General features: G+C 43.9%; 1 protein-coding gene across 2 annotated transcripts in view; it reads right to left on the bottom strand.

The window, feature by feature from the left end:
* SCLT1 (sodium channel and clathrin linker 1) overlaps positions 1-21,090 on the bottom strand; it is a 589,184-nt gene that overhangs the window by 262,949 nt on the left and 305,145 nt on the right. For both annotated transcript variants that reach the window (XM_085641492.1, XM_085641491.1), the window contains exon 15: positions 9,993-10,138. In XM_085641492.1, the coding sequence (XP_085497618.1) occupies positions 9,993-10,138 (146 nt within the window). The remainder of the gene's footprint in view (positions 1-9,992; positions 10,139-21,090) is intronic.

Below are 21,090 nucleotides of genomic sequence, written 5' to 3'. Positions count from 1 at the left end.
TTGAGACCCGAACTGGAACTGCTAGGGACATCAGGTAAATGGTCAAAGACATCTTGTCCCTCAGACCCCAGACAATGCATCAATAAAGCTGTCTTCCTCTCCACACTTAAAGAGGTACCACAGACACGAGCATAGCGCTCGAAGACCTTCTTCCACTTGGACCATTTAATGGGAGGGTCACCTGGGGATTGTAGAAAAAATGGGGCTGCAGTGACGTTTTGCATGTTAAGGAGGAAATATAGATGTGCAAAAAAATACCGCACAACCTACTTAACAACTTGTGTTGATTGAAAAGAATTCGCAAACCAGGCAATTACCCTTAAGTACTTTGGCAAGAACCACTAGCTTAAACAAAACTTGTTATGCTGTGTAAAACTGGTCCAATAACCAAGTGTCTGGTAGCAAAGAGCTGTGCGTGTCAGCGCTGTTCGGCGTTAAGCTGTGCGTGTCAGCGCTGTTAGGATCAAGACGATTGACACACCAGAGTAACGCCGTTAGGCTGAGCTAGAAAAGAAAGCCATTACAACACCTTGGCTGCAGGGGCGGGCAGAGGGTAATCCCTTAAATCGTGTTCTCTTCTGTCAACCATCAGTCCAAGTCCGATACAGTGTCCCTGGAAATCAGAAAAGTGTCCACCTGACTTTCCTCGTGAGGGAACCACTTCCTGGAGAGGTATACTTGGAGACCCTCAGGAATCACCTTGCGTGCATGGTCAGGAGGAGGCAGGAAGCCAGTAGATCCAGCAGGCGTGCAACTGCTAGGACTGGACTTGTACCTGAACTTCTGTCTTAAATATTAGAATCATGTTGTAAATGTTCCAGATCCTCAAATGTTTTATCAAGTACTTCCCCTATGAACAGGGGACGCTCAGGGATCTAAGTGAGACTTGGGAGGGTCGATGGAAATGCCAAGTCGAACAGAAGAGATGCTGGTGCCTGCAAGTCGTGCAACACCAACTTTAGCACCAGGCTTTGAGCAGACAGCTGTTGAGATATGGGAACACAGGGATCCCCAACATCAAGATATGGGCTGCAACTACAGTCATTACCTTCGTGAAGACTGTGGTGCCGATGTCAGTGCAGGTGTGAGGATCACAAACTGGTTATGAGTGGACGCTACCAGGTACTTCCTCAGTGACTAAAAGTATGTGGAAGTACACAACCTGTAATTTCATGGGGCATCCTCCAGTCTCTTGCTTTTAGCATAAAAAAGGAGACAGGGACAGCATCCCAAAGTTGTCCTTGAGCAAATAAGTATTCATAAGTATAGGATTGGACCTGATCAGGAATCAGAAAGGGTTGTGCTGGCTACCCTTTCCCTTGCCTCTATCCTTGTACTGCAGCACAAATGGATTCTGCTGCTAACCTGAAGTCTGTGCACCTGCACTGTAACTCCTTAGAGAAGCCCCGAAAAGTCTGAAACTGGCAGAAGTCCTCTGCTAGGAATAGAAGCCCCAGAGACTGACCCATGGCCCTCCTAGCCTTAATGGACTCCAAAACTGCATGTGCTTTGTTGCAGAAGAGATGTTTGCAATTAAATGGCATTTTCATTAGTGTGACCTGGACATCCAGATATAACCAGTAGGCCGCAGCTATGTGTGATAGAGCAAGGAAATCTAGGATCGCATAGCCCTGTCCACTGAAACTACTGCGTCTAGATCCACTTTGATGTTATGCCTGAACACGTACTGACTTTCGCAGATAACCTTGAAAAAATAATCCTTCAGATGGTCAAGAATGATTGAAATAATCATTGCTGTCATATCCCGCAAGGCATGGGCACTGCAAATAAGAATGTGGGTGGCACTGAGCGGACGTAACAGTAGGCTGTCGCAGAGAACGCGACAGCGTGGGATGCAGGGGGCATATGTCTAACACACTGCACTTGCTGAGAAGAATGTGACATAATGTTGTCTCAAAGCTAGGAGAGAAGCGCTGGATACATGTAAAAGGTGTGGGAAGAAAAGGAAGTGATGTCAAGGTATTAGGCTGGGTGCTATACAACTCCAAGTGATATGACCATGACTCCTCTTTTGGCATAGAGACTGCACAAGGACCACATTTCGGTATCGGACAAAGTTGTGTAGGAAGTTTCTGGATTCAGTCAAGCACCTGGGATATATAAGGGGTAGAATCTGAAGAAATAGGTATCCATTAGAACGAAAATATTTTAAAATGACTTCTAGGAATCTCACATGAGGACGCCGATAAATAAGATATTTACATTCAGTAAAGCTCTTTCTGGTGATACTCTAACTAAAAATTCCTCCCAGGAGCCAGGCTGTACCTGCAAAACCTTCTGCAATAGCTCTTGTGGGCTAGCCGTTGGTGCCATCAGACACATGGTGGCTCCGTCCCACCTCCAGAAATTACAACACACCCACACACATGCATTATCACTACGTAGTGACATCAGATTGAAGTGCTCTAAGAGTGATCAACAAATTAAGAAGTTGACAGCGTACACAGTGTGACTTGGAACCTAATAAAATACCAAAGGTCTACTGCACAGAAACAGGGAGGCGGTTAGGCAATGAACAATCAGTTGAGTATCCAAACAAAACAGGTTACCAAAGGTAAGTAATTCTTTCTTCTGCTGGATATGACTAACCACAGATTCCTCACCTTTTCAACTGATATCAAAGTAGTACTATACCCAAAGGTGTGGGGGGGGGGGGCAGGTGGGAGGGGGGAGTCGTGGCGTGTCTGAAGAATACACTTTAAACCAAGAAGTCCTGCTGGACCAGGGGTGCACAATATTATTTCCTGCGGGTTGAGAGTCAATACAGTAGTGCCTTGTAAAGGTACAAACAAATGTCCCTACACATTGCATAGCTTAATGAAAAGGACAATCCACCTTGATATAGTCAATTTCTGGGCTGCCTTTCTTTTCTTTGCACTGGAAAATCCGATAAAGTTGATCATTCCCCAATATAGACTCAAAGAACCCGCATAGGATCCAACCTGTGTAGCCTCTCCTCCTCCTTAGTGCCTTAATGAAGAGAAGAATGCAGGGAGTGGGATAGACTGCTCCACATGAAAAGGCAACACCACTTTGGGAAGAAAGGAAGCTTCATGTTTTCGGGGAAAAGGGTGGTAGATGACAGCTGAACAGATAATGCCTCCAATAAATGGATGTGATGTGCAGAAATAATGGCAGTGAGAAAAACAGTCTTGAGAGTCAAAAAGTCTCAGGGTGAAACTGTTCATAGGATCAAACGGTGCACACATCAAAAAGGTAAGAACCAAATTAAGGTCCCAGTGCAGCATAATAAAAAGAGCAGGGGAAACGTATAAGAAAGCTGTAGGAAGGTAGAATCCTTCTAGCATGGTTACCCCCACTTTTATTGTTGGTGTCTGTATGTTTTTGACTAGTCTGACTGGGATCCTGCTAATCAGAATCCCAATCACTGTGCTGTCTCCCTAAACCGACCATGCTAAGTACTTTTGTACATCCACAATTGGCTGCTAGTGTACCTTTGTAAGTCCCTAGTATATGGTACTAAGGTACTAAGGTTCCCAGGGCATAGGTACACCAGGGGACACCTATGGGCTGCAGCATGTTTTGCGCCACCCTTGGAAGTCCACTCAAACTGTGACTACAGTCCAGCCATTGCAGCCTGTGTGAGATGGTGCTTGCATCCGAGGTCACTGCTCTTAAAAACCTATAAGTCACCCCTATTGCAGGCTCTTCAGTCCTGAGGGCAAGGTGCTTGGTTATAAATGTGAGGGTGCCCCTGCATTAGGAGGACACCACTACAAGCCCTGGAGTCAATTCTCCAGGCTTTGTACGTGCGGTCAGCCATTTTAATACATATAGTGGACATCAGTCATTACAAGATGTCTAATGATATAGTGGCTGCACCAAACCCAGTCATGTTTGGTATCAAACATGTTGGAATCATACCCCAACACCGATTCCAGTGTTGGAAGTATGATCCCAAGTACTGGGGGGCTCCCTTGGGGTACCCCCCTGTACTACTGGTGCCTGCCTTTCAGGGCCCGACAGCAAGCTAGTGCTGCTGACAAACACAGACACGATTCTTCCCTCCTGCTGCTAAGCCAAGCCGAGCAAGGGAAGGTAGAGTAATAGGTTTTCTGTCGCAGGGAGGGTTGCCCACCTCCGAGACAGAACTTAGGGTATTGGGCTGGGGTGGGGGCGCTTGCCAGTGCTCTGAAGGGTACATTTGGTGCCCTCCTTGCATACTCCAGTTTGACCCAGTTCAGGGAGCCATTGGCTCCTGCTCTGGCACAAAACTGGACAAAGGACATTGGAGTATCCTCCCCTCTGTCCTTCCCCTCTTCTGGGTGGGACCAGAGTTGATCCAACCCTTTCCTTAGGGTACTACGGGGCTTACCTGTGGGTGGTTCCTTAGATTAGCCGTGGGACAAGATGTAAGCCTGAAACCACGTCACTCTTCGACCGTCTGAAAACTTGGACTGCGCCTGGAACCAAGACTGCATCAAGGAAGACTCCCGCTGCTCCTGTTCTTGCTGTTCTGCAAGTATTCTTCATCGTCTGTATCTGTACTTCTTCCAGGATCTTCACAAGACCTGTGGGCATCAAGTACACCCGAAGTAATGTTCCTTGGAGTGAGGGAGTCACACCACTGCATCTGCATGCACCGCAATTAAGCTGAACGGTCTGCTGCTCCTGACGTCCCACGGACTGCGAAAGGCTCAGCAAAACAGGTGGTGGTTCTGCAACTCCCTTGAGGCCAACTTGCTGTTGCCAAGGCTTGTTGGCTCTGCACTCCAGAGATCTTCCGGCTACAAGAAGCTCCAGCTTCCAGCACCTCTGTCTACCAATTACATATTCCTCACCGAATACTCTGCACCGTGGGCATTACGTCTTGGTGAGCAGATTGAGGTCCTCTTGCAACTCCTGTGGCTGCGGCCTGTGGTCATTTTGAGGGTCTTCTACTGCTTCAGTGGGATCCCCTGCTTGCTCGGTCCCGCTCTGACGCTCCTGCTTGTGGCGAGCTCCTTGGACCTTGCTGGTCCCAAAGTTGCACCTTCTTCGTTCTCTACGCCAATTGTGGCTACCTAGGCTTGTTGTTGCTCCTGCTGGACAACGACCCCTGGTCACCAACATGGGACAGCTTGTGCACGGCTCCTGGTCTTCCCCAGCATAGCCTGGTCCTCACAGTTGCACCAACACAGCCACCGTCAACTCGTCTGAACCATCGACATTGGTGTCATCGCTTTTCCGTGCCTCCTGGTCACTCCTGCGTGACATAGACTCTGTCCCCTCTGCTTACATGTTCTTCACTTCCAGAATCTACCCTTGGATTCCACTGGACTGCTTCCAGAGGCACTTTTCTCCATGTCTTTCATTGTCGTCTACACAGCTTTCCAACATCTCTTCATCCCTATGCACCTGGCTTCCCTGGTGTGGGTAACCTGGTCTCCGGGGCATCCACACTTGGGGTGGCTCTCCAACCTTCCATTCTCCAAGGGAATTCTGGGGACTGCCCATTTTCTGCAAAACTGCAACTGCGACTTCTTCATTGACTTCAATAGGGCACGCGGCTGTCTTCCCACTCTGCACACAGCCTCCATGGGGTTCCTGGGTACTTTCCTTGGGTGGTTTCTTGTATCTCCGGCTCCTCTGGTGCAAGTGCCGTCTTCTCCTGTAGTTCGCATTCCACTTTCTTAACATATGATTTGATCTCCCCCTGGAGACCACTGTATTTTGTGCTACTTACCTTACTGCAATTGAAGTATTGTTGTGTATTTTTGTTAATATCTCTGAGTAGGAGATACACCAATGTGTTAATCAGTGTTGTGTAATACATAGATGTATTTTTATATATACACTATGTGGTTCTTTTTCATTTCACTTACACTACATGGTTAAACTGGTAAAACAAGTAGCTTAACACTCCTTCCTTCAAGATAAGCCTGAAGGCTGCTCGCCACAGCTACCACTTCGAGATCTTTCTATGGTTATCAAAGACAACTAAAAAGAAGAAAGGCCAAAAGTACCAATAAATAAGCTTTAACTGTGCACAAAGCAAAGCTTTATCAGCCCAAAAAGAAAACAAATGAAAAGAGGATAAATATCTTGGCTTGAAGAGGATCGGTTGGCGACAGTGAACACATCTACTAAGGGAAAATCACGTTGTGCCAAGAAGACCTGAGCCACCAGTGAATATCAATGTGACGCCTGCTGAGTTTAGCTGCTCTAACACTTAGAGAAGCTGCCAGGTGACTAACCGTCAGGAAGATCCTGTCGGGTGTCGACCACTGCCACAACTTCTGAGCCTTTAGACAAAGGGCACGGGACTTATCACTACTCTGTATGTTGCAGTATCACATGGTGGTTTGCGGTCTAATATGACCTGGACCAACCATCCCCTGATGGAGTGCAGAAAGGCCTTCAGTGTCCCACAGATGGCACACTGCTCCAGATGGTCAACATGGTGATGCTGCTCCACCAGGGAATAGAGGTCTATAATCTCTACCACATACGGGTGACCTCCCAAGCACAGAGAAGAAACATCCATCACCATTGTGAACTCTGGATGGGGCAGGCATGATGGTCTGCCACATGCACGTTTGGCATCTGCCATCCACTACTGAAGATCTCCCACTGCCTGTGCTGCTATGCAGATGTTCAAGAGGCATCCCCACTCCTGGGGCATATGAATGTAAACAATTCACTGCAGAGTATGGATGTGGGGCAATAGGTATGACGAACCAGCCATATGCACTATGCCAGTAGACCAAGAAGCCTCAGAACCATCCAGGCCGGGACCAAGGAACCAGACTGCTACTTTTGGGCCATGGCCTCAATGTCTTAGACTCGCTACAGAAGTGGAATTGCCTTTAAAGGCACAGGGGCCTATTCACAAACTGCATTTTGTAGTACATTTGCTAGTACTACAATAGTACTACTAGATTACTACAAATCGCTATTCACAAACCTACGAGTGTAAATCTTCACCTCTCCCATCTTTTTCATGGAAAGAATCTCACTAATACTTAGTAGTAAATGTGAGAGGGACAAAGGGGAGTGGTTAAAAAATGAGGAGTACTAACAGCAAAATAGGCGATGTTTAAGGAGGAATAAGTGGGGTTACATGCACCCACCCACAAAAGAGTGAACCCACTGATATTCACAAACTGCTTTTATAAAGTTACTACAGCCAAAGAGGGACCACTAAGCAATACTATATTTCGCTGGTTCACAGCTGACGTAAGTCCAGCACGACACAAGACCAACCACTGCTACTGCAATACCCGCCCATAGAAAATAAGGCAGATAGAGGCTTAAAATAAAACACAATAAGAAATAATGTTAAATTAAATGATCTAAAATAGTTAAAAAGGTAAATTTAATGTTAAGAAAAATATCTAAAAATAATACATATTAATTTTTTTAATGATAAAATATTTTAACAAACATTTTTGAATTAAAAAATAACAAAACATTACCTTTTACTGATATATAATTAAACTAATTCTATAAATCAATTTTAAAATTGAGTAATGCATAATAAAATATTAACTTTCTTACTTTAGGTGGGGATTTTTTTTTAATTGAATTTTATATATTTAAATGAAAGATTCAATTCAAACTTAATAGTGCTGTAGCATTCTTTTCTTTTGCTCTACATTTAAGATTAATACATAAACTTAATTTACAATAATATTTTATATAAGCATTATGTTAAAAATGTATCAAAGTTGAATAAACTTTTAAAATGTTCTGCATTCTTTACCATGGAGAGATCTTCATCACTTGGTTGTAGATCTTCCTATGGTAAAATATAGGGACCATTTAAAAACGTTTTTCCTATATGCATCTAATGGTGGCCACAGCCTCTGTCACCACCTCTACCTCTGAGCCATAAAAAGTCTGTACGGTTGCTTAGATGACTGAGTGCTGCCCCTGCTCAGAACCGTTGGTGGAATTGGAGAGCAGCCTCGCATCTTGCACCGTAAAAGGCAAGTCATCAATGATGGAGAAACTGGTAGCATGTATCCACGCATGTCATATGATGATGCTTCTGCCCATGGCAACGCCAACTCATTCTGTGGTGTACAGAGCAACCCTAAGCATCTATTTGACCACATCCTGGCAGACATGTACGTTTTGAGCAAAGAAAGGCTGAAATTCCTACGGGTAAGTGGGCAAAATGTCACCCACCATGTCCCAAGGTTCTTGTGTACAAAACTTGAGCAACAAGACTCACCAAAATCAGAAGTTTCTACGTCAAAGACAGGTTCCCAGGAGCAGGCCTTTGGCAAGCCATCACAGGGTCAAGACTGATTTGCATATGGCTGTGTCCAAACTGGAATGGCATGGTGAGCAAAAAAACGATGGATTTAGGCCCAGATCTCTGTACTGGGGTGAATGTATGACATGGTTCTGCATTCTGTCCATTAATAGTTCTTTTTGCATGTGGCAAGCCATCAGGCATTTGACAGGGAGTGCAGAACAAGGTTTAGGTCAGGTTGCCATAACAGTCTCAGCCAGGGCTTCATCAGTAGAGCTCAGTGGCTGAAAGCCTAGGTTGCAAGATTTCAGTCAGTAAGTTTGCCTTTGGCTTTACAGTGAGCAATTGTAAATCCAGAACCTCTGCGGCTCTACATACTACCACAGGATGTACTCTCTTCAATAGTTCAATCCATTTCACTTTCAGGCAAGGTATCCCAACCACTGGCATTCTGATGGTCGAGTTAGAAGCTAGCATCATGGTAATGAGGAGGGAGTAAATTGTCCACATCCTCATCATCATTGTAGGACACTTATTTGAGCCCCTAAACCACATAGGAGTAAGTATCTAAAATAGCTTTCAACCTCCAATAGTATGGGCGACAAAGCAAAGGAACAGGAGGCAAATCCTCAAAAGCCACGGGTTTTGCATTAGTCATTACGCAGACTGACAAAGGCTGAGGTCTGTGTGAAGGCAGCTTCAGAATTGGAATTAGGGTGGAGACCAGAACCGGCGTCTCTGGAGCATGGCACTACCAACGCGGACTGAGTCAACAAAGAAGAGGAGGGCCTTGCGTTATTTGAGGACCAAGCAGAGGCTGAACGGTGGAGGGGGAGGACACAGTGGGTGAATTTCAACTGGGAGCCTCACCGTGCCTTTCGGCAGAGGGACTGAAATTACAGCATCACTGCCATGAAGGCCACAATCTGCTGCAAGGTCAAAGACGGTCTGGGAAATTAGGGGCACATCAGCTTCAAACCTGAAATTGAGTCCAAATCAGACACCGGCAGAGCATTCCGAGCTTTTATATGTAGGCCGCACAACTTCACCCTAAAAAAGGAATGACGGACCTGGTCAAATCTCTTTTAGCCTTCTTCTGCTTGCATCTCGACTTGCATTTCCACTATCTCTTGGATTCAACTAAAGGCGACATTAAGCACCTGGCTCAAGACCTCAAATAGGACCAACCCCACTTTTTGTGCTTGGTGATGTACAGCTTGACTTCTTACTCCCTGATGACTTCAGGGTGCATTTTTTACAGGCTTTAGAATCCTGTTCGGATCCTAGGTACCAAAGATAGATGTTGTCTATTATCAACATCTGTTTCCTAAAGGCCAAAGTTGTAAAACCTGTGGTTTTAGGGGGAGGCATCAATGCATACTGTTGAAAAAGAATTTTGGCAGAATCTGAAAAACACTAAAAAACAACGGGAGTAAACTCTGGATACGCATCGGGGAAAAAAAGAAACTGACATCAGCGCCCAGATGTAGTAGCCCTTATACGTGGCTCCATCTTGTCACTTCTCGAGGTGGGATACATCCATCACAGAATCTGATGACGTCACAGGCAGGAAATTACAGAAAATTTTCCCAAATGCATAGTTGCGCCTGGGTTAACGCAAATGACCAGGAATTGGTGATTATAAGTCAAAATCTACTGGTGTTAAAGGAGAACCAGCAATAGCAGCCTCCCACATTATTTCATCAGAGCTATTGTTTTAACACTGATTAAAGGTTTTGCTGTATACTGTTGCATAAACATGACCTACTTGATCTCAAGTTGTTTCACTTTGTTTTGTGCACTCTGAAGGCTTATCTGAAGGTCATCTTTTGCACGCTCTGCAAGCAGGCACCTTTGGTGAAGCATTTCTAGCTTTCTGAAATCACCCTCATTTTCTCTGCCTTCACGGTACACCTATTAAAAGATCATAACATGTAAATTAGACTTAAGACATTCATTTATAAAGACAGCAGCAACATTTTGAATAAAGATTTTATGTCAAAAACGGAAGAAACAGGAAACGTGATGGGAAAACAATACTCTTGTAATCAATATAAGAATAAATTTGAGAAGGATCAGAAGATAGGCAGACTTTCCACTACATATCATAGTCCGAGAAAAAAAAAACATTTATTATTGCTTCATAGCTCCCTTATACTGCATTGGCGCTTTTTTAAAATACAACTGCTAAAAACATCACTTAATTCTAAAAATAATTAGTACTGACTGACCTTCAGCAGTGAAGCGCATTCTGTTACAAAAACTATGTAGTGATTCTGGCATTGCACAACTAAACTCAACCTTGCACACTTTTATATTTACATGATAGTCATTAGACACCAGGCAACTGAAGGTGAAAGCCGATAAACAGAAGTACGATAGCTGGAAAGAGGAGCCCTGTCAGATTATAGCTCCTCTTGTGAAATCTGGGCTTCCTCGTAGGCAATCATAAGTTGTAGGTCTGGAAGGTTAATAGGGTCAATATCCTTATATTTAGAAGTTTTGCAAACGGTTCTAGTCCTTGATGATATTTTAGGGAACAGCTACAGGAAACCATGCTAAGGATATAGTAGTTTATGCTGGATCCCATGCTTCACAGAACATTTTAGTAACCAATAACTGTTCTCAGGGATGCACATGCTTGTGAAACATTCCTAGAGACAAAGTGATCCTCATCTGATTCATTGAATACTAATGCATAAAAAGACACTTCTGCAGCATAGACACTCCTTATTAGTATGGTCAGCCAAACAGCATGGAGAAAATACACTGAAGATATACCTGGCATACTGGTAGGAAAGTGGCCTTAATTGTACTGGCCTCCCCTGCAGCATTAGATACAGTGACCCATGAAATTCTACGTTCAAGTCTTCACTGGATTGCATTAGATCTTATTTGGCAGATCGAGCTCAAGCTGTTCAATTGCCCTGATTTCAGTCCTCCTTTATCTCAACCGAGCACTATTTTATGTATATGCCTTTACTGGTCCAATGAACTTCGCTTTTAATTTAAACTGAAAACACTCAAATTGGAGGATTTTTAAAACTATACTCAAATCCACTTTCCAAATTGTCTTCCAACTGCGGTTACGTGGAGTGGAAGAATGTGAATGTGCTGAAACTCAATACAAAGAAGGTGAAAGTACTAGCAGTGGGATGGAGATCCTCCACATTGGTTGAACAACTGGTGACAAAAAGATCTTGCCTCAATCTTTATTGCATTTATTTTTTTAAACAGTATTTTAGTTTCCACCTTGATCAATAAGTTGCACCTGTGTGTTTTTACTTTATGAGTATGCCATACACGATCCACAACTCTCTTCCTTTTGCATGCCACAAAACAGCTATTCAGGTAATTTTTCTGTTTTTCTAGATTATGGACTCTTAATTTCTGTGACTGTGATAAATTTTTGCCAGGTTTCAAGTCATACCAAATGTGTCAGCTCATTTATTTCTCGGATTTCATTACTACACTCATACCCTTCATGCTACACCTACAGGACAAAAAACTAAACAAACAACTGTACTACTGTACTGTACTACAAGACTAAAAAAACTTGGATCCATTCTACTTAGTTCCTTGGTCTCTGAATCAGACAATTAAGGAACCGGGCATTCCTCCGAGCATTTGTGTGCTTTACAATATCCAATCAAATAAAATCAAGTTGTCGAGGAAGTTTTTTCCATTTTACAATCTTTGGAGGAAAAACTCAAATAGCTTTTATAATTCTCCAACATGTATTAGGCTGTATATATTTAAGAAGGATAATTTCCTTGTCCACTTTCTAAGAAGAGTAATGATAGGACTTGAAAAGCAAAGGTATGAAATTTGACCACAGCCATGAAGACAAACCCATTTCAAGCATTTAATTGTGAGGAAAATGCTGTATGCCTACTGTACGATGGGATATAACAAATGATTTATTCATGCACTTTTATTAAATAGGCCACTGAACAAATGTCAATAAAGAAACTATGCATTTGCCTAAGAACCCTCAAATTAACTTTCTTCTCGACCACAACATGCGCCAATTATATCTAAAATAATAACTAAAGACAAATAAGAGATTTCACTAATGTTTATATGCACATCTAGGTCATTTTATCCAGAGAACTTGAAAACTTAGTTCAAATACCAAAGTTTTAACATAATTTGAAGCCCTCACTGATTCTATAATGGTCTAATAACTAGTCCTGACAAAAATGTTCCTAAATAAGACACAAGCCAAAACGTAATAAACTTGAATGACCAAAAACAAAATCATTCCTGAAAACAGCAGCACACTAAGGAAAGAATAAATAGCAATTAATTTGACAGTAGTGTGTTTTAAACTCTGTACATACAGTCAAATGTAACATCAGCATGCAATAATCTAACAATTTACCACGCAAAAATAATGAATTTAGAAAGGCACAGGAAAAAAAACAATGAAAAGCGGTGGGCGTGGTCAAAGCCCACAGAGAGAATACAGCTTGTCTCGAAGACAGCGCCTAGACTATATCTATAAAGAGTTCTAACCTTTCGATGCTTGCTGTGCTCCAGGCTTCAAACAGCGATACAGGGTGGATAGAATACCTGACTTCAGACTGTGCAGCTATTGTGCTGTTTACATGTTTTCAATTCATGCCCATGAACAGAACACACATTTTAATCTATGCCTATGGTGTCCTCTGGTGTCTTTACACGTGGTCTGTAACTTTTTACTCTCTGGATCACACAGACGCACTGTGTGAAACTAGAGATGTTTTATGCCAGGACATCAGGACAAGCTCTGGTGATGCTCTGGTCCACCACACCTCTGAATGCCCTTCATGCCCTCTCATTAGTAACCCTTCTATTTGGTAGGTCATGTTGCAGTAAAGATGTGCGTTCTCTACTAAACTGCTGTCTTGCATTGTCAGTGGCACTTAGCACAGTTTCACTCCAGTGGTTCTGTAGGCTAGACACGAGTCTCTGTGCTTTTTGGTGTTAGTTCTCAGCTGAGCCATGTGACCTGCTTTCTAGAAGTCAGTTTTTTTATTTTTTTCCAGTGATGACTACTGAGGCTGATACGAGTAGTTACTTCACAAGTCTTACTTTCCTGCTTACAGTTTAGCTTACGGATAAAGTGGCCCCTGCAGTGACAGCTTTACCAACTCAGTTCACCCCACACCAAGTGATAACTCATTTCCCATCACATTATTTGTTTGCATGACTTTGGGGAAGGATGCAGGACATGTCCCCAATATTAGACTGGCCTGCTGCAGCAACTTCCATTCTCTTGCAACCATTTCACTGTGTGCTCATTCCTCTATGCCTCCAATCTTTGTACTAACAGATATGGCCTTGCATAACCCCCTTCCCTATGTCCTGCGCTGGCTTAACCCATGGGTTCGACACTTGACAACCCTAACTGACCTGGCCTCGCCCAATTTCTCCCTAACCCCAGGCTCCCCAGCCCGGAAATTGTGCCTGCTTTTGTAAAACCCAACCCAGGTAAATCTAAGCCTGCTCTAGTATATTCACCTGCCACTGGCATGGCCTTGCCTAAATCCTCCCCGCCCTAAAAAAAAAAAAAACATCCCCCTTTCCGGTCTAGTCTTTCCTGGGCCCTACCTCAACCCTTCCTCAAATCTTTGTGCCTTCCTATCATTTGATTTCATTGACAATTCATCCCTGGCTTGACCTCACACACTTTACTTTCTCCCCTGTTTTGTTTTTTTGCAAACTACTTAAATTGTGCTTCTTCCCGTTCTGTTATTTGTAACCAACAAGAGTAAGCCATGTCTGGTCCGAGCATGCTATATGTTGTTGGAGTGGAGGATATTGTGATGCATGTGTAAACACTTATAAGGTCCCAAAGGCGGGACCTATTGGCTATGCCAATGCTTGTTCAGAATGCTTTTAAAGTGATTCTAAGACACGCCCATATTCCATAATGGCTGCATTTCTACAACTTCCAAACGATTATTCAAGGTCTGACATCAAATACTGTGATTGTCACTGTTGGCGTTTAGCTTTTCCAATATAATGGGTTGTAATCTTACCACGTGATCCATGTCTCGCAGTTTTGTTCCTGTACCAAAATCTTAAAATCAATGCTTTCCCAGCCCACTGTTGATTTATCAGGCCAAACTCTAAGCTAATCTGGTCTTGGGCTGACGAATGTGGGAGGCTGAACAATCGCCTCAATAAATCGCATTGAGCAGCATCAGCCAGGGTGGTGGCCTACCACGGAAGACCTCTTTTTATAACTCAAAATCAAAGAAATGTTACTCTTATTACTTCCCAGGTGGGGACAAGAGAGGGGCCTGTATGGTCGCTGGCTAACGGTGATGGTACTGCAGAAAGTGATACTGATTTTGGTTTAAGGTTGGTTAATTGATTGGGATGGCCAACTCTCTTGTGAAGCAAAAAACTTAGTTGTGTTTACCCAGAAGCTGTGGTATCAGTAACCCCTTTAAATGTCCAAGTACCATGTTTTCAAAAATGTTTTTACCAAATATTACTTCGATTGTTTTTAACACATTCAAGACGTTAGTATTGATGTGGCCAACACGTGTCTAGTCTACGAGGACGGTGTTGCCAGCATTTTCTAGGATTGGTACTGGCTGAATGCCTAACATTGGGTGACACGACCTGTTGTTCATGAGAGCAGTACTTAAGTTTGCCACATAAATATAGAATAGCATTACTTATTCCTTGAACAGTTTAATCCACTAAGGGGCAGATGTACGACGGATTTTTGCTTGTGCAAATGGGTTTTAGAACCGTTTGCGCATACAAAAACCTGTGGCCCATGTACTAACCCTATTTTGCGAGTCGCTAATTACACAGGGACTCGCTAAATAGCGTTAGCGACTCACTATTAGGAAGGGGCGTTCCGAGGGCTCCCCTTCCTAATAGCGAGTCTGAACCCTTTGTAAGAATGTTTTGAGACCGAAATTGTGGTCGCAAAACACTCGCAGTTTAAAACCGTCTTCAAAAGGGTGGTAACCCACTCGCAAACGGGAAGGGGTCCCAGGGGACCCCTTCCCCTTTGTGAATGGGTGCGCACATTTCTTTTCTGAGCAGGTAGTGGTCGCAGGGACCACTACCTGCCCTTAACAAATGAAACAAAAACGTTTCATTTAAAAAAAAAAAATAATGCATCCCGTTTTCCTCTAAGGAAAACGGGGCGTCCGTTTTATAAAAAGAAAAAAAAAACTGCTTTATTTAAAAGCAGTCCCAGACATGGAGGTCTGCTGACCCCAGCAGGCCACCATCCCTGGGAGTGCCAGTCATTCCCAATGGGGTTGCAAATTGCGATAGCCTCATTAATATGCATGAGGCATGCAATCTGCGACCCCATTGGGAATCACAAACAGTGTCTCAGACACTGTTGTACAGTCGGAATTGCCAGCGGTCGTACATCTGGCCCTAAATGTGACAAATTCATGTCTCCCTTCACTATAACTCACAAAGCATTTCTCATTGAGAACCTTAACATTACTAATAGATTTCTGCAGGATTACAGGTCAGCTCTAAATGCACACGCATGAACAATTAATCTACAATCTGACTGCAAACAGTTTTGACATTGTGATGCAGTGTCACGTCTGATGAATGCCATCATGCAGACTGGTAGGGGTCGAAACACATTTGTTGCAATGTTTGTTTCGTCAAGTGAATATTTCTTAGATAATCCTTGCAGTATTCATTCTGCTGCGGACCATTAACATTTCCATACAATTTTGCCAGGGCCCTATTTGTTGTCTCACAACCACAAAGGCAGTGTCTGTTGATTTTCATTAACAATTACTGAAAACGGCAAAAGCATTCATGATGAATATGTAACTTAAAAAATTAATGACATTGAAATAGCATGAATAGATTAATGACAACATTATGTTTTGCACCTAAAGGTGCAAAAGGGTGGATATTGTGAACTTGTGTTGCGGTTTTTTAATGCTTCAATAATGCATTTGCCAAACTGCCATGATTGAGTAACCTGCAGCCATTTTGTATACTGATGTTATAGTAAATTGCTTGCGTTCTCTCTCCTTCGACGTACCCGGCCTCAGTTCAACGCCTAACACTACAAAGCCAGGATTCTCAATTAACTTAGCTGTGCATCTGTGATCTCCCCTGTTGTTTTTCTTTTCAAAGTCTTCTTTCGTTTCTTCTCAAGAGAAACCCAGGCACTTGTTAGTACCATCATCTGAAGTTTCAGTTTCTGTCACTTATAAGCAGCTTCAGCTGACTATGTGAAGAAACGTTGAGGACATTTGGGAAGAAGTTAGCAATAGATGCTCAATTGCTTGGTGCGGTGAAGTTATGCCTGGCTGAGTAGCAATACTGCTTTATGTTTCCTTAATAAGCATTTATTAGACTTCAAGTGGGCTCGGAGAGATATTTTTCTTTCACCCATCACTCCAAAATGCTCACCTTTCAAGTTCCAATGTTATGTTATGTAACGTTTTATTCACAAGTGCACAAACACAGGTGTGTTAGGAGCTACTGTGGTAACTTAATAGGTGAGAGGGAAACAGAATCTTAAAACATCCAGAAGGCTTTATTGAATAACACGTTTTTAGACTTTTGCAGAATGTGTGTAAATAAAAGCGCATACAACTTTAGTGGGAGCTTGTTCCATTCTTTGCCGTGGAAACAGGGAAGGCCCTGCTGCCAACAGAGAATGTTCTGGTCCTCGTAACCTCAAGTAAAAAATAGTCTGAAAAACGCAAGTATTGCTGTGCAGCATTTAAACGGAATTCTTTGATGTCAAGAAGATGGAGAGAAGGAATCAATGATGCGCTGAATTATTACCAGATTTGAGAACTATTCTTTTTCTGATGGGTAGCTAATGAAGATGTCTCAGGATGAAGGGGATTTGATTCTGCCCATTACCAGGTGGGCAGCAGCACTTTGTGCCAGGTGGAGCCATTGTAAGATTCTGTCCGAAAGGCCTTTGTAGATGGAATAACAGTAGTCCAGTCTAGTTTGAATTAAAGTCATTACCACTGAACTTATCTTCAGTAATGCTCTTTCTGGTAGATACTCTATCCAACCACTGATTATTCACCTTAGAATACTCCCAAGGTGCCAGACTGGATCAGGAAACTTTCTGCAATGATACTCCAGAAGTGAGAATGGAGTGGCCTATCGGTGCCACCCCCAGCAGGCTGATGGGAGTTTCTTGCTTGACTCTGTTCGCACAGTGTCAAACAGCGCTGACTGTGCCAGATGCTCTGATGACCACGTCGCAGCCTGACAGATAACAAGTGCAGGCACTGTGTGGAATTAGCTCTTAGACCTTCCGGAGGCTGTTTTTTAGTCAATGCATAGCAGATCTTAATGCAGAGGTCTATATTCCTCAACACAGTCCTCTTATGCACTGCCTTTCCTTTTTTCACCACATAGAAGCACACAAAAAGCCAGATTGCTCCTGGTATAATGAATGCAAAAGCTGAAAGACCTTTTGGAGTCCAGATTATGAAGCCTCTCCTCCTCTTTCGAAGGATGAGGAGGGACAAAGAACATCAGCAAAGTGGTGGATGGCCCAACGTGGAAGGGAGTCCCAACATTAGGCAAGAAGGCTGCCTGAGTCTTAATCACCAGTCTGTCCAAAAAACATGTAGTATAGGGGGGTGGCACCCAACGTGCCTGAAGTTCATTCACGAAGCTGTAGTAATCACTATGAGGAAGACAGTCTTTAGGGTCAGAAGATACAACAAGCAGCTGTGCATCACTGTACATATGAGAAATGTCAACAGCAAGTTAAGGTTCCACAACACAAACGGCTTGAGAGGTAACATGAGTGCAAAACCTTTAATAAATCTAATCGCAAGTGGTTTGAGCATGGACAGTTGGTCCGGCAAACCTAGAAAGGCCAAAATGGCTGACAAATAAATAACCTTTAATAGTGTCCATTGTTGGCTTATAAAGAGTCTGTCTTACGACCTCAACAACAGGCCACAAATGTGGCTAAGTGCCCAGCGTAAACCGATTACATGGACAGCTGCCTGGCAGCAAGGATGACATCCACCAGTTCAGATGGCAAACTTAACACAATTAACTGCCAGCACTCAGTCTCCATGCATGGAGGTGTAGATTGTGCAGGTTCAGGTGAAATACCCTGTCCTGCTCCTGCAACAGAGGACCATTCCCCAAAGTAGTATACTGATCAGAGAATAGAGTCTCATGCCCAGATGTTCCAGGTATCATACTCTCCTGACCCAATCCAGAGCCACTAGGATGACTTGTACAGAGTCCTCCCTTATCTTTTTAAGACCACAGGTCAAGAGAGGCAGGTGTGGGAAGGCGTACAGACGTCCCATGTTCTAATCCAGCCAAAATGCATCTGCTAGCGAGTGTTGTGGTGGAAACTCCAACATGCAAAACCTTGGATACAGTATGTTCTTGACAGTGGAGATAAGATCCAGAAAGCGTTCTCCCCACTGTTGGAAGACAACCTGCCCCACCTGGGGAAGTAGACTCCATTCATTATCCACCAGATATTACTGGCTGAACTCGTCCACCCTGGCATTCAAAGATCCTGCCCAGTAGTTCACATCAAGAGAAATGCCCAGACGTGCCAGACAACTAAAGAGGTGCGCAGCCTCACACGACTCAGGACCCCACACCACCATGACTGTGGCGAGCCAGTCTGCAACAGCCAGTCACTGGGGTAAGTGAAAACAGACTTCCCCAATCTTTGAAGGTGTGCTGCAACCACTCCCATTACTTTTGTGAACACAAAATGGGCACTTGTGAGGCCAAAGTGGAGCATTGCAAACTGGAACTGCCATTCAGCACTCTGGGAGAGCCCTGACAGGGCAGGCACTGCAGCCTCTGGGCTCTGACAGTCATCTGTGCTCGCTTACACCTTTTTACTAAATAGAGGGGGAAGAAACATTGCAATTAAAGACACTGATATAGGCATTCCTTCACCATTTGTGATAAGACTGCAGATTATCATACCGGGCTAATTATCCTTATGCAGCCTCGACAAAATTGAATCTGCCAATTTCAGGGAAGCTGACAAACTTTTTCTGGCCATAGGCATGCTCTGAACAATGAACAGGCTACTCGAAGGAGCTGCAATAATCAATTTTGTATATGGCAGATTACTCAATGAGCAGACTACAAAACAAGTTAAAGGAACTGAATTGAATGTCTGCATGAGGTTTCTAAAGATACTGCTAATAGGGCAACGGGAGAAATAAAGTGGAATGCTTTAAATCGTTGAATTAGATATCTGGAAGGTTCTTAGATCTAATCGACCAAAAGCCTTGAAACAACGGTTTTCCATCTAAACGTGTGCTTTCTCGGATCAAACATGAAGGAAGGATTTTGTAAAAAGTAAAATTAAATTAATTTCTGTGTTTCTGTCCAACAAGGATTATAAGAAACAGAGTGTAATTCCAATATCATGATGTAACTAAGGAGAATGTGGACCCCACATTGAGAAAACAAACTTATTAGGATACCAGTGTGGCCTGGTTTTGGAGACGCCCAGCTTTGTATCCCTATACCCCAACTTTTGTCTTTAGTAAACTGGAAATGTGCCTGGCCGAACCTGAACCGCAGGTCTGCCTGTGGGACAACAGAACAACTATATGAAATATTCATCCTGCAGATCAAAGGCCACCATCCAATCTCCTAGGCCCAGAGCAGCCATGATCTGGGTCAATATAAGCATTTGCAATTTGTAAAGGGGAAAATTCAGAAATTGATAGTCTAATATAGGCCAGCAGCCTCCATACTTTCTGGGCACAAGGAAATAGCGATAGGAACAACCCTCTCCTTCAGAGTCTGGAACCCGCTCTAAAGCACTGTTAGAATGCAACACTTGCACCTCCTGTAGCAGAATGGAGAGGTGCTTCTTTGAAAGTTGATCGGATGTTGCAGGGGAAGACGTAATGGCGCAAACAGAAAGGGTATGGCATAACCATTCTGTTGGACCTGTCAGCCCTAGGGTGGTCTCCCCTTCCATTTTTGTATCGTGCCTCAGTTTTTCCACCCTCATTTTTATGTTGGACTAGGTCTCCGGGCGCCTTTTCATTGCCAATCAGTGTTAAGGTGCAGGTGCTCCCTTCTCCCAAGATGGCTGCCACAGGCCCCTGCTACTGCAGAGTGGTCTTTCATAGTAGCACCCTAGCTGCCAGGAGCTGGCTGGAACCCCACAACAATGTTGCGACTCCAGCCCGCCTTTTTGTCCCATAGGTAGAGTGGGGACGCTCCTGGAATGTGCTGGAACCTTCTAGAAGGGAGGTGTGGTTTTTCTTTTGCCGCCTTGGCCAGAGGTCACCTGACCTAGGGCTACTTAAGAGAGGGAGGGAAACTTTTGTGGTGAGTTGGCCGTTGGGGTGAAGCAGAGCTGGAAGAACCCACCAGGAGTGTAGGCGGAAGGGCCTAGCCAGGGACTTATGCCTCTGAGAGTGACAGGATTTAGGTGCTGCCTCTTAAGTGAGTGAGGGACCCTGTGAAACCCACTGATCTTGCCCAGCAGTAGGAGGACCCAGAGACTCTCTGCCCAGCCTGACTAGGAAGGATCTAGTCGCCCTCTCCATTCCTAACCCCCTGTAACAGAACCCCTTAAGGGCGCCAGATACATCTGCGCCAACAAGACCTTATCTGACATCTAAGAACAGAAACTTACAAGCCAAGCACTGAGACTGCGTGTCCAGATTGAACTCTGAAACCTATTCACCAAGCACTGAGACTGCGTGTCCGGATTGAACTCTGAAACCTATTCACCAAGCACTGAGACTGCGTGTCCAGATTGAACTCTGAAACCTATTCACCAAGCACTGAGACTGCGTGTCCAGACTGACCCCTGAACCCTGATGCAAAGCTGACTGGAGAACCACCGGGGATCGACCAGGTATTAGCGCTGTGACCCC

This window comes from Triturus cristatus, chromosome 2_2 (assembly GCF_964204655.1).
Source record: "Triturus cristatus chromosome 2_2, aTriCri1.1, whole genome shotgun sequence".
In the NCBI taxonomy this organism is placed as follows: Eukaryota; Metazoa; Chordata; class Amphibia; order Caudata; family Salamandridae; genus Triturus; species Triturus cristatus.
This window is presented reverse-complemented; position numbering and strand designations above follow the sequence as displayed.